Source organism: Eschrichtius robustus, chromosome 4 (genome assembly GCF_028021215.1).
Source record: "Eschrichtius robustus isolate mEscRob2 chromosome 4, mEscRob2.pri, whole genome shotgun sequence".
NCBI classification, from domain to species: Eukaryota; Metazoa; Chordata; class Mammalia; order Artiodactyla; family Eschrichtiidae; genus Eschrichtius; species Eschrichtius robustus.
Window position 1 is genome coordinate 2,861,436 of NC_090827.1, and position 14,170 is coordinate 2,875,605.

The 14,170-nt window shown below is 42.4% G+C and overlaps 1 protein-coding gene across 1 annotated transcript in view; it reads left to right on the forward strand.

The window, feature by feature from the left end:
• The first annotated feature begins 482 nt into the window (after positions 1-482).
• Positions 483-14,170, forward strand: part of RXFP1 (relaxin family peptide receptor 1) — a 109,516-nt gene continuing 95,828 nt past the window's right edge. Inside the window, exon 1 of the mRNA XM_068542026.1 lies at positions 483-577. Within this exon, the coding sequence (XP_068398127.1) occupies positions 529-577 (49 nt within the window). The 5' untranslated portion in view covers positions 483-528. The remainder of the gene's footprint in view (positions 578-14,170) is intronic.

The following is a 14,170-nucleotide window of genomic DNA, read 5'->3' on the forward strand; positions in this document are numbered from 1 at the left end:
TCCCACGTCGTAGGGGAAAAAACACTTTGGGCTTGTGATGTATCTCCAAGCTCGATTTCTGTCTCCCTGGATGAGTTTGATCAGTTCAGACATTTGTCAGAGCTCATACACACCCTCCTTCGTAGACTGTCGCAGGGCATGCAAGCATGATGTTTAGAGTCAACAAGAAGAGCCTGTGTGTTCTCTGTCTGAAACTTTTCATCCCTGCTCAGCTTTGTCTGTGCATGTGTGCATGTGTGTGCGTGCGTGCGTGCGTGTGTGTGCGTGCCTGTGTGTGTGTGTGTAAGGAAGGATATTAAGACTTTAGAGAAGGCGGGTGGGGAGGAGAGATTCTGAGAGAGGAAGAAAGAGAAAAGAGAGAATGGAAAGAGAGAGAGAGAGTCAAGGGGAGAGGAGGGGGGAGCAGCTGCTTTGTAGCTGCTAAGATTGCAGACAGAAATAGCACACAACCACCGTGAGCCGATGCAACTCAGAAGCCAGGACCAAATTGTATTCACTTTCATTAATCAGTTTCTCTGAGGGAAGGAAATGACATCTGGTCCTGTCTTCCTCTACATCTTGATATTTGGAAAATATTGTAAGTATGCTCAGCATTTAATTTTGTCTACCTTAGGATTTTATGAAATAATCAAAAGTACAAATGTTTATTACTGACATGTATGCTATTAAGGTGCAACTGCTTTGTCTGATAAAACTGTTGTCTCACTTCAGAATGAGTCCTCTGAATACATTTCTGGTATTTATATTAAAAACTAGAATACTAACATGCCATGTAAACCTATGCTTCGTAACAACCAATTGGTTTGATATTAACAATTGTTTTATAAGTCATGGTATATTTCAAGAGGAGTGGTCCTTAAAGAGATTGTGTTCAAGGAATGTGCCCATTGACACATCCTGGGGAGGTCTGTACATTTGCTCCCGGCTCCTGTGTGTTTGTAACGCTTCATTATCCTAGCCCTTTGTGATTTGTATCATAGGTATGCCTCCTTAGGGAAAGATGCATTCAGAAAACTCCTGTTTTTATTTAGCACGGTTTCTCACTATTCCTTGAAAGAAAAACCAGGGAAAGCAGAGAGCAGTGAAAACCACAGACACATGAGGAGCCCAAATGGACATTTTACTTTGGCTATCATGACAGTTATTGCTTCCTCTCCGTACACGTTTTATTTTCAGAAAATCTGTGTTTTAATCAAAGGAAAGAGTTGTTCTTCATTAAACCTTATTGAAAGTTTATTAGGTAAATAGAAATAAAATGTTTTTCTTTCTTAGGTAATACATGATGAGAAAAGTCAAAGCAAATCAAGAAAGAAAACTTTCTGGGTCCCTTTCATACCTTGTGATGCTGGGAATTATTAAGCTGTAACAAATTTAGAATTCACAAGCATGTTTCCATTTCTCTGTCTCTTAGAAGTCTGCAGAAGTTTATTTACACTAAAACATTCTATTGAAGAATATCTCAAAGTAAATTTCAGTCCTAACTCTCTCAATTCTGATGGCATGCACTGCACCAAAGTGATTTTTTTTCCTTTATCTCCAGTCTTCCTGACCTCTTAGTACACCTCACTTTGTCAGTCAAAGATGTGGGGTTGCATGTAACCAAGGAAATGACTCCAAATCCTTGAGAAACATTCTAGTTCCTAGCTTTCTCCATCTCTGATCTTACTGCTGACATTCCCATTTTTTAACTAGAGGATGAAAAGTCAAAGTGCACACCATCACCAAAAACTGAATGTTTCTAATATAATCCAAGTGTCTTGACTTTTGCAGCCAACACCCTCATAAATCTATAGCATATTTTTCTATCTCCTCTCCCATTTCAATAAAATGAGCAGACTGAATAAGCCAGAGGAATACTTCCAAACAGGCATTCTAGGATGAGGGATTCAAGGGAATGTAAAAGGTATTCAGGGCAGGTAGAGAAGCAATTTGGCTAATGTGTTACCAGTCATTTGGTAAAAATGTTCTATGTTTAGTAAAAAAGTTCTATGTTCTCTTTTGTCAATAAAAAATTATCTTCATGAGGAGAAAATAGGTAATAGTGATGAAGATGATAATGTTCAAACCCTCCAACTTTTTAAATTTATCTTTGGACTTTTCAAAAATGTTGATAACGCACTGTGAGTACACAGGAACCCCAAGTCCTCCTCCCTCCACGCCTTCCAGAAGCAGAATTGGGCAAGCAAGACTCCTGGCTACATGCTGTCAACAGGGTGGGTGGGCTGGAGGGGCATCTGACAGGGGCCCCCAACCCAGCAACCCCCACCCATGACTCACCAGTTAGTTTATCCCATCATCAAGCCCCACCAATGAGAGGATTTCCTGGGCATATAGCAGAAGAAGTCTACCACATAATGACAGCGTCTTAAATCTCCGTAACTAACCCCACGGTTGTTGTTAGTGGTTTGTTTGTTAACCCGCTCTCCTGTTGCCTTGAAAGGACAGTGTGCTATCATGGAAGATTTAAGGTGCTTGACCGCACTGCCCTGTACTAGCGCTATACTTTTCCACAATGACTTACCCTCCGAGCCTTAGTTTGTAAAATGGCAATAAAGTCTTCTACCCTATCTACCACCCAGAGCCCTTGTGTCCGGTTCTTTATTACGTTAAGTGACCTCCCTGGATCTTCAGAACAACTCTATTAGGTAGATACAATTAAGCACATGAGGAAGGAAAGACCAAGGACATTCAGTACCTTGCTACAAGACTCAAGCTAATAAATGCCAAGATTTGAATGCTTTCGTAGTCTACTCTCTTTCTCCCAGACCGTGAACATTCTCAGTAGATATAATGTATACCACAGGGCTTTGAAAATGGAAAGCCCTTTATAGACCTAAGCAATTATCAGTCATCCTTTTAACCAAAAACATTTATCCAATGCCAGTTACTTTAATAAGCAGTAAGACTAAAGGGTGTCTACAGCATGGTCCCCGCTCTGAAGGGTTCGAGTGGAGGAGAGAGAAAGTTATCTCGGGTCACCAAACTGTGAGACAAGGGCAAAAACCTAGGGGTGCACAGAGAAGGGTGACATTAAGATGCAGAAAAGATTTCCTTTCAGCCTTGAGAATTTTTTATCTTAAAAAATTCCTCCATCTATTGTCTAATTAGCTTTATTGTGCCAATGTTAATTTCTGAGTTTTGATAATGTACTCTGGTTAGATAAGATGGTTCCATTAGGGAAAGCTGGGTGAAGGGTATATGGGACCTCTTTACTATTTCTGCCACTTCTTGTGAGTCTAAACTAGTGCAAAATGAAAAGTTATAGAACAATCCCCTGGAAGAATTGTGTCCTAAGTCCTTATCAGCACATGCTTTACTCATTACTTAAATGGTATCATCAAGCAAAAAACAATCATTTTACTTAACACTTTGTTTAGGCAGGGAATAAGTAAGGAAATAGGAAACAGAAGGGCCCAGACATGAACTTGATCCATTTTAGTGTTTTGTCAAGGCCCAACCCATCTGGGAAGGTCCTCACTTTTGGATTCCAAGTGGTTACTTATAAGACCACCTGGTCTTTGCCTTGGGTCCCGGTACTGGCATATCTTCTAGCAACTGTCTTCTCTAACCACGAGGAAGGGGACAGGAAGAGCCTTTCCTGAACTAACCATCAGTTCGCAAAAACCAGACCTTTAGTACTTGAAACAGGAGAACAGTGGCATATTCACCCACCTCCAAAAGACGGAAGAAAAAACTTTCCAATATGCAGACTACAGAGTATCTAACAGTTCACCTGATATTTTTTAAGGTTGCTAACAATTTTATATTCTTCTTACTATGAATTTGGAATCACATCTTTACGTTTCAAGCAGAAAATTAACAAGTCTGTGCAAATGCAGCACCATCATCTGTATAAAGATAAACAAGTTATTACATTTGTGAACTAAATCTTTTTGCAAGCTTAATTTCATGCATTAGGACAAACCTGTTAAACTGAAATGCCTGGAGTTGGGTATTCTAGTTAGGCTTATTTTTTGTCTGAAAAAATAAGCATTTTTTATTATACAATTTTTAGGTGTACAACATTATAATTCAACATCTGTATACACTGCAGAGTGGTCACCACCCCACGTCTAGTCACCATCCATCACCATACAGCTGACGCCCTTCACCCATTTCACCCAATCACCCCCAACGCCCTTCCCTCTGGCAACCACTCATCTAATCTCTGTATCTACGAGTTTGTTTTTGTTTTACTTCATTTGTTTGTTTTGTTTTTTCAATTCCACATATGAATGAAATCATACGGTATTTGACTTTCTCTATCTGCCTTACTTCACTTAGTGTGATGCCCTCCACGTCCATCCGTGCTGTAAATGTAATCCATGGCAGGACTGCATTCTCTTTTTATGGCTGAGTAGTATCCATTGTGTATGTATACCCCATCTTCTTTATGCATTCATCCATCAATGAACAAAATCTGCACAGGCCAGTTACTAGTAAGGAGATTGAAACAGTAATCAAAAATCTCCCAACAAACAAACTGTACACATTGGTACCATTTTAATGTCAAGTTCTAGGACTGTGGTTATGGATGTGGTGGTCGTTATATCTACCATTTATCAAGAGCTTTCTATGGACCACAAACTGTGCTAAATGCTTTACAAACACGATCTGACTTTATCCCTGCAACAACCTTAAGGGATATTCTCACTTTACAAAATAAGAAAGAGAAAATGAGAAATATTAAGTCACAAGCCTGGCATCACCCCTTAGTAAGTGTTGCAAAAGAGTTTTCAATCCAAGTCTGTGTCCTTGAATGGCCTACGCTAGTAAAACACGATTCAGTGCTAATGCTTTCTAAAGCTACAATATCTTAGAATTAAAACGGACCTGAACAGATCCCCTCCTCTAGCCCACTGGCCTTGAAGCACGTTAGATATTTTTCCATTTTGGAGATTAAGCAATAGAGAACTATTGACAAGCCCAAGGTCACAGAACTGGTAAATCCAAACATAAACAAAGTTTCCACTAGAGCAGGCTGTCCTCACCCCAGGGAAGTTTGAGAAATCCATGCTCCGCATTTATGCATGTTCTCCTATGGGCCGGTACCATCTGCTTTACATACACTTCTCATCGGGCACCAGGGATTGATGAATGAGGATAGACGTGTAAATAATGCGAATGAATAGAACATTAGACTCAACCTGTACTGGTTCCAGGATTTTGCTTGGAAAGCACTTTTGCTTACGGCCCATGGCACAGAGTTTTACCCACAGGAAGTACCAGTACTTAGTGACTTCATTCTCATCTTAGCTCACCTCTCCCGCCCCCTGGATATTTTCTCCCCTCGTTGCGTCCACAGTCGCAGCAGCCCTATTTCCTGTCTCACGCGCAGTGGTCCAACACTCTCTCCTCTTCTCAGCTCTGCATCCCCACCCATCACCCTGGTCGGAATAACTAGGCTCCATCACTGAAACCAAAAGCTGTTTCCTTCTTTGGAAATAAACAGGGGCAAGTTGTGAGTATTTCAAATTTAGTTTTTATTCTCTATCGCAGCAAAGATAAATGTTGAGCAGAAAAAGAAAGACAGTATTAAGTGGGATCTCTGGTTATTTGTGCTAGAAATTGACATTTTCCTGTAAAACAGTTGTAGTTTATAATAATTTGGAGATTTGATTTTCTGTCAAATAGATTTTATAATTATTTCAATATTACCTGAATTAACTAGAGCCACCTTATTTCTTACGTCTTCTATAATAATGAATATGTCTTTTTAAAATATTCAGTGCTCTCAAAAAATGTGAAGATTATTTTGGGGAAGGGGGACCCTCGGCCTTTTCACTGGCTGTTCCAGGCCACACGGAGCCCTGGACTCCGGTCACCTCTGGTCACTCTGCCAGCTCCTTTCTCCCCCTCTCCCTCCCCATCCTTCCTCCTCAACCTGCCCCCTACCCATGTTGCCCCAGGAGCTCAAGTTCTCATTCTACAGTGAAGAACAGCACAGACCTCTCTCCTTAGCCCCTGTCTCTAAACCTAAAATCCAGGCCCACCTTTAGTCAAGGTGCCCACGTGATTTGCTATGAAAAGGGACAACAGATAATAGGATACATTCTCTAATCGTAAGTTTCACCCCTTTTAGAAGGCAGTTGAGATTTTAAATCATTCTTTTTGTTTTTTGGTAGAGGGTTGAGTGTCCGCTTGAAGGTCACACAATTACATGCTCTAATCCACTGAAAAACCATTTCACTGTACTATTTTCTCCTAACAGTCTTTTCTCTTGATTCTTACCTAATTCATTTAAAGAAACATTATATGAAGTCTCTTTTTCCGTCTCCAGCAGTCTGAGTCCTCAGTGAATTGCAATTTGATGAAACAGTTTCTTCTTATGTCCGTCAAGTACTTTTTAAATTTAAGTTTTATAAAATTAGACTTTTTTGAGTTCAAAGGAAATGTAAAGCTCACCGCGTACAACACCCTCATTTTTCATGTAGGAAGAAACTGAGGCCAGATACCTGTGCTCCCTTTTGTTTTCAGCTTTATTATCCTTTACTCACTTTTAAAAGTGAGTCTCCAGTTTCATATGTAGGACAGGACTGACAGGATAGGCAAGAAAAATCAGAAGGGTAAAACATCGCCTTTAAATAGAAAGAACCTAGACTGGGGTTATTACATTTATTATCCACCAAAATCCTAGCCTCAAAAATTAAGATTTGGCAATACACTGACCTTGTGTCATCATGTTTCACACACCCTGCCTGGCAGATAAACATTTTCTCAACCAAGGATAGACTGGGCAGAGGAGAGAGGGGCCTGATGACACCTTCCCAAGTCCATGCTTGCACTCAGGACCAACTTTAAGGAAAGGGGTTTTTCAAATTGTCAGAGTAAATTCAGAGCCCGTGGATGTTTCCGCTCTCTGCATCCCTCGCTCCCATGCTATTCCCCAGACAACTATCTTGTCTTTAAAGATAGAGCGTTTTCATCACATGCCATGCCGATGAATGAATGGGGCCCCTGGGGTGTCCCGCTAAAGTGAAAGAGGCCTTGGGCGTGTGCTGCTGGGATAAGACTGAGATTGCCATGCAGGGGTCCAGGAGAAAACCGTCTACGTCCCGGGACTAGTTGGTAGATGATCAGAATCTCACTGCCTCTCGTTTCAAGACAGGTGCTTTCTTTTCTCTATCTTACCCTCCAATAGCTTGGGCACCAAATACCTATGTGTTTAATCCCTCCCATAACCGCTTCCTCCCTTCCACCCCCCAAATCATCGTGTCTTCTGTCTCTGTGTCTACGCCGAGGCTGGTACCAGAGCGACGGGGTGCAGGTGAGACTCTGCTCCTATGAATAGAGGCCCCTACACTGGCTTCCCTCCCTTGCCTCACCGCAGCACAGACAACATTTCCTGAGATGGGCTCACACGTTTTCCAATATCGTGGGGCTTGAAGGGACGCTTACACAAGCCGTGCAAGGCATCTTCACTGTTGCGTGATGCTCCCCGAAGGTATTCACTATTCACTCTTCAGTAGCAAGTAAACCTCACGCTGGTAGTAAACTCTAGGCTACCAGGCCAGTCCGACGTCCTACTTATCATGTGGGTTGAGACTATCTTTGCATTTTGGCTCCAGGCATGGAGACATAAAGTGGAAGGTAAGCAAGTCTCCTCGGGCGCTCTCCCACTTCCTTCAAGTTCTGGTCCTGCTCTGTGCCCACTTTCTCCTCCTTTTCATCCCTCCCCCGCAGAATCTCAGCAGCGTCTCCCCTCCTGGCCTCCGAGTGGCCCAGATATTGATATTAACTAGTTCTAATCAACCAGTTCCTCCTTCTCCCCTTTTTTATCTGAACCATCCTCTCTATTCCTTTGGCTCACCACCCCTCCTGACAAAATCCACACGAGAGAATCTCTTGGTTCCAAATCTTGCAACCAGAATTCTTATTTCTACCCACTTCTTCTCCGTAAGATGCCCTCCTCATGAATTCGCACTTTCACAGAGGACAGTTGCCCATTAAACACACAATATGCACATTATACCCCATCCTCCCACCCGCATTTTGCAGTTAGTTACCGGGATTCATGGACATTTCTGGCTAATTTTGCAGTATTCAGTGAGATGGTTCCAATACCTGATCCTTGCAGTGTTAAGGACGTTACGACCCTGCAAATTTCTGTAGTTGTGGCCATTTCAACAGATACATCTTTCTTTACAGATTTCAAATTAAAATGTTACAGACCAAGATATGCAAATGGACATGAACTGACACATTCTGAACAAAATTTATAAATGTGTGTACCTGGATCTACTGGGAGAAATCAGAGAAGCTGAGAAAGGCTTTTTTGGAAGCCTTCACGCAGGACACATACTGCAAGTATAAACTAGTGAAATAACTGATTAAGTTCTGAGGTGCGTCGGGCACTGAGAACACCAATCACGCCACCATCGAGTTCACTCACAAAGCCTCTGACCCTCGTCTTTCCTTTACAACCTTTTCTCTCATCCTCTGCTGCTCACCCCAGCCTTCTGATATTTTAATAGGTTTTTCCCAGAGCAGGCTGGAAATGTTTGACTCATTTTTAATGGTCCAGAAGATTTGCCATTTTTACTTTCTTAGCTGTGGCCGATTTGTTGGAAATTGCAAAACTGCCTCATGGTTTATAAATGTTTCTGCGTTCTCACACATTTCAAACTTAGACGAGAAGACGTCAGCAGTCAGGCTGTCTGTTAGCTTCTCCTGACCTCCACTTAACCCCCCCTCTTTGTGTTAAGATCGGGAGAGGTGGCTGGTTTGGCTACGTTAAATATAGATTTTTATTTCTGCCCTTTTGATTGCTGTCCTTACCCCTGATCTTCTGAGCTCACAGCACAACAATTTGTGCTCCCTGGAAAAAGGGATAGTTTTTGTTTGTTGAATTCAACAACTTTTCTCAGCAACTGAGCATTCGTCCCCAGTGTTGACCTGAAATAATGTGGCAACTCATTTGTTCATCAAATCCAGTTTAATCAGAAAAAAAAAAAAAAAACCCTGTACAAATCTTTTTGTAGTGCTGCTGGCTCTTAGGCATCTTTTTTCGAAGTTTCTAAGCTAGTTTATGTAGCAGTTTCCATATAATCTCATGATCCGTTCCAGTCATTACCTCCGAAGTGCCTTAGTTCAGAATCTAAGACAGATATAATGTGTTTCTTACTAGAGAGACATGCATAAACACGAGCTAGAATTATTAAATTAAAATGAGAACAGATAGGTCAAGGCCAAGCACGTTACTATTACTGTATCCCCTCAACAGTTTGCCTGTGGAATAGCCATCAAGAATGCCTGAATAGACAAATGGAGAATGAATGTAGGACTGATCAAGAATGGAATTTAACAAGGCGCATGTTATGGAGCAAAGAAAGAGTGATGCCACGTGGTACTGAATAAAAATCGTGTTTGCAGACAGAGAGCAACCCTCAGAGATGAAACCACCCAGCTGGCCGTGATGTAGACAGCGGAAGGAACAAGACAAGGTGTATGTGTTGGTGATGATGTTAATACAACCCTTTAAAGCCGTTATATGTGGTACAGGCCTGGAGTGGGCTCATAGGTAAAGACACTCATCTAGAACAAGGGCACCCACCTTTATTCATGCCTCTGAAAAGAGCTAAAGAAAGCCACTTACACATGATCTCCTAAAAGGAGTCTTATCAAGTCCCATGGTCTCCTTTCTTGTCCATCAGTCTTCCATGCCCAGAAGCCTTTGCCTCTTTATACCCCGATTTCTGTGCAATCCAAGGCTGCCTGGACCCCCATCTTCCTCTCATTTCCCCATCACTCAGCCTCCACTCCCACTACACTCCTGACACTACACACACCTCTGCTGTTCTTGGCCACAAAGTTTCTTTTCTATTCTGACTCATTTTTCAGGAGAAAACATTCTTTGCCCTTTTTTTCCCCTCAGAACACCCATGGTGGAGGAGGAGTTCACAGAAGAAGGTCAAAAGGCAATGCCAGCATTCTCTGTCACGAAGTTTGAGGGTGGTGGGAAATGTTATAAACTATTACACACACACACACACTCCAACAGTTTTGTTCCATCATTAGTACTAAGTATACCCAAACCAGATATCGTATATAATATCAAATTTCCATACTTTTAGGCCACAAATCTCATGTTAAGAGATCAACTGAGGCAAATTAAAATTTTTAATAGTTTATGTGAGCAAAAATGGATTTGAATTGAACAGCACCAAACTGGAAAGGGAAGTGGGAGACATACAGAGAAAGTTGCAGAGGCCAAGTGAGGAAATTGTTGCTTGGCTACCGCTTAGAGGTTAGTCAGCTGTTTGTGATCGGTTGTCCCAGCTCTTTGGTTTCATGACCTTGAGGGCTTTATGGGCTAAGGTTTTGGTTTGCTTACCTCTGTTGCCATGGCTTGAGGACCACCTCCAACTAAGGGGCTTCCTTGTTTACTTAATTCAACAGTCAGATGTGCAGAAAATGAAATTTTATGTTTCTGTGACTCAACTCAGAGCGCGTGACCCCTGCATAAAATAACAGGACAATAAACTTGCTAATTCGAAGTAGCTTGGTATAAAAATCAGGCACTTTTTCTTTAAAATACAATCTGAATCACTTAAGAATTGTCTACCTGCTCCACCCTTTTCCAATTCTGCCCAAAAAGCTTTTAGGTTCGAGGGCAGCTTCGGAAACATCCACGTGAGGGGGCAGGTAGAGAGATGAATTATCTACTAACTTTGCCAGCTTCTCGTGAGATGTAACTCGTTCCTCTGGGCGTGGGCACCGGCACCGACCCAAGCATGTAAACACTTCCACCTTCTCCGGCTACCCGGCCAGATAACCCACGTTTCCCACCCAAGCAAGAGGCCGCTTCACACGGACTGTCTGCTCCTAGCCAGCCTTCTCGGGAGAGCCTAGGAAACCTTAAGGGTCCTTCCTCCTGTGTCGGGAAGCAAGGGAGACGTGGGGCTGACTCAGACCCACAGCCATCCGGGCCCTGGTGCCACGCAGAGCACGTGGCTTCTGCCAGAGTCACGCCCTTTCCTTGGGCTGCGCGTTCTATCCACCTCTGCTTGGGCGGCCCCACTCTCTGGTGATCCCCATCTCCCCCTTCCCCTAAGGAGCTCTAAATTCCAAGGGGACAGGAGGTTGTCACACGCAGCCCTCACCAAGTTCAGGGAAGCAAGCTTGACCTTCCCTACAGGCTGTGGAAAGGCTCAATGCTCTGTGTCCTTCAGGATTTGGTCTTGATAGTCAAGCCAAGATGCTCAAATTCAAAAAAGCATACCAAGTTTCAAAAATATTCTCTCTCTCAAGCATCTGGCTTTCACCGTTGGCTATTTTTGGCAGATGACCCTTCCACAGAGGTTCTTCTGTGCTCTACACTACCTGAGTAACCAAGTACAGTCTACCTGCCTCCTATGAGTGGGGAGGGGTTAAAAAAAAAAAAAAAAACAAGGAATAACCAAGAAGGAAGTATATTTGGATACATCCTAAAAGCATGGAGCATTTGACAAGCAGGAATTATAAACGCAAAGCCACAGACGTTTGACATAATAACTACAATGACATACGTTAGTAAAATATGAACTCTTTTGAGAATACGCAAAATATGCGTAATATGAAATATTTAGCTGTATTTCCAACTGTGTTACGTGGACACTAATGAAGATACACGTTTGCTCCCACTTTTAAGAAATTTCTAAGGAAAAATCAGAATTTGCAAGACTTTCATAATGGTAGTAAATATGGTTATTCACTTTATCAGAGGGGTATCTTTGTTTGGTAGGTGTTTTTTAATCACCCAAAAAAGTGCCCACCCTATTCGGATTCTGACTCAAAATCCTATGCTCTTTCTGTGCTATTTCCTCCCACTTTCCATTCTGTTGCCCAGACTGGTTCCTCTTATTTCACTTACACCTACCTTTTGGGTGATTTTTGTTTTCAATCTCTTTTCCCTGCGTTTTACCTAGTGCTTTCTTTTCCGGTTGTTCTAACCTACATTGATTACAATATTATAGATGAAAACACCAAAATATAGAACTGTCATTCAAATTGTGAAAAATTGTGCTTATCCATTAACTTTCTCCCACAAATCCTTTCTGATGGACTGTCTAAAACAACAGAGTTTGTGATAAATAAGAAGAACAAAGAGTAGTCTGCCATGATTCTCCCATCCTACCTAGAAGCTCCACCATCACAAACACATGTCTCCAATGAGTTCCCAGGAAGCCACACTACGTTTAACTTCATCCTGGGGAAATTGTTGCAAGTTTTTAATATGACTGATAATGTGATTAGATACAAGAAATGTACTAGGCCAAAGCTGCCATAGTCTGATGATTAACATGAATTATGTATGTTATGTTATGGCTAAAGTTGTGAGTCGGTTGCCATGTTGATGTTCTGATTAAATGATAACACTTGAAAGTGTTGTCTAATTAAATCCTCCCATGAACCATGAAGGGCAATGGTTCCTCCCCTCACCAGAGGAGGGACTCAGTCTCAAAGAGACTTGGGAATTTGCCAAGATCACAGGCTCCTAAGTGCTTAATGCAGGATGTGAATTCACGTTTATCTGAGTTCTTTCCACTCGCCATACGAACACCAAAATCATGGTGCAGAGTTCTGTATATTATCTCTCATTTTACGGGACAGATGAGCAAACTGACCAAGCAAGTTGAACTCAGTTCAGATCTACCACTTACTGCTTCCGGGGGAAGAGGCGGAGGCAGGGCAGGCACAGGTGGAGCATGGGCGGGGCCAGACCTGGGAAAACTAGGAGGAGTTGGGTGGAGGCATTAAGAGTAGGGTTCAGGACAGGCTGGGAGATCCAGTTGGAGGAGCTCCCTGGAAAGACCAGGAAGCCTTTGTGAACCTCACTCAAGAATGACTTCAGACTTAGTGCATAAGCAGTTGGAAGGGAGGTTTTGCACAGAATGATATAAAGAGTTTTTTTCTTTAGGGAGTTAACTCTGGCAACTTACCCAAAATAGTCTCGAATGTGAGAAACTGAAAGCAAGCCCTAAAGGAGCGTGAAGGTTGCTCTCCATCTCCAAAGAGGAAGCTGCTACGGCCAACACAAGTTGGCTGCTGGTTTTGACATTGCTTTCCTAGAACCTGAGTACATTTTCTCTAGGAAATATACATTATGAAATATACAAAATACATGTGGAATACAACACAAAGATTTTGCTTAATACCCACGTGCTGCAAACTACAGAGCCCACGCGCCCTGGAGCCTGTGCGCCACAACTAGAGAAGAGAAAACCCGCAGGCCACAACTAGAGAGAAGCCCGCGCACCACAATGAAGAGCCTGCACGCCGCAACGAAAGATCCCACACGCCTCAAGGAAGATCCTGCAACTAAGACCAGATGCAGCCAAAAATAAATTAAATAAATAAATAAATAATGAATAAATCTTTTTAAAAAACATAACAGAAAACACAGTTAACAAAGGACCGTACAATGATGGACAGTAGGTGGACGAAGTGTCCATATACATGGTCATTTCAATCAAATAGAAGATACTGACTATCTCGAGATACAGTCCATCCTCTTTAATCAATAAGTAACTTTGCAAAGCAGGGCTGTTAACTAAGAAAGTATTAGTCCAGTCAGCAACTCAAGAGGGACTTCCCTGGTGGTGCAGTGGTTAAGAATCTGCCTGCCAATGCAGGGGACACGGGTTCGAGCCCTGGTCTGGGAAGATCCCACATGCCACGGAGCAACTAAGCCCGTGTGCCACAACTACTGAGCCTGTGCTCTAGAGCCCGTGAGCCACAACTACTGAGCCCGTGTGCCACAACTACTGCAGCCCGTGTGCCTAGAGCCTGTGCTCTGCAGCAATGAGAAGCCACTGCAATGAGAAGCCCGCGCACCGCGACAAAGTGTAGCCCCCGGTCGCCGCAACTAGAGAGAGCCCGCGCGCAGGAACGAAGACCCAATGCAGCCAATAAATAAATAAATAAATAAATTTTTTTTAAAAAAAAACAACCCAAGAGGTTTTACTCAGCAGCTGTAACCCCCCAACAGTGGAGAAGTAGCATATATAAAAATAATTTAAAATACTGTGTTCATAGGTCCAAAACCTAATAACTATAAGAATATAATTTTACTCTATTTTAACACGTTTACATTTTAATCAGTAACACTACCCATGGTAAGTTTGATGCACAGGTGTACCCTGATGACTTCATTTCTAGGATTTTCCTTTAAGAATGGCACAATAAGGAT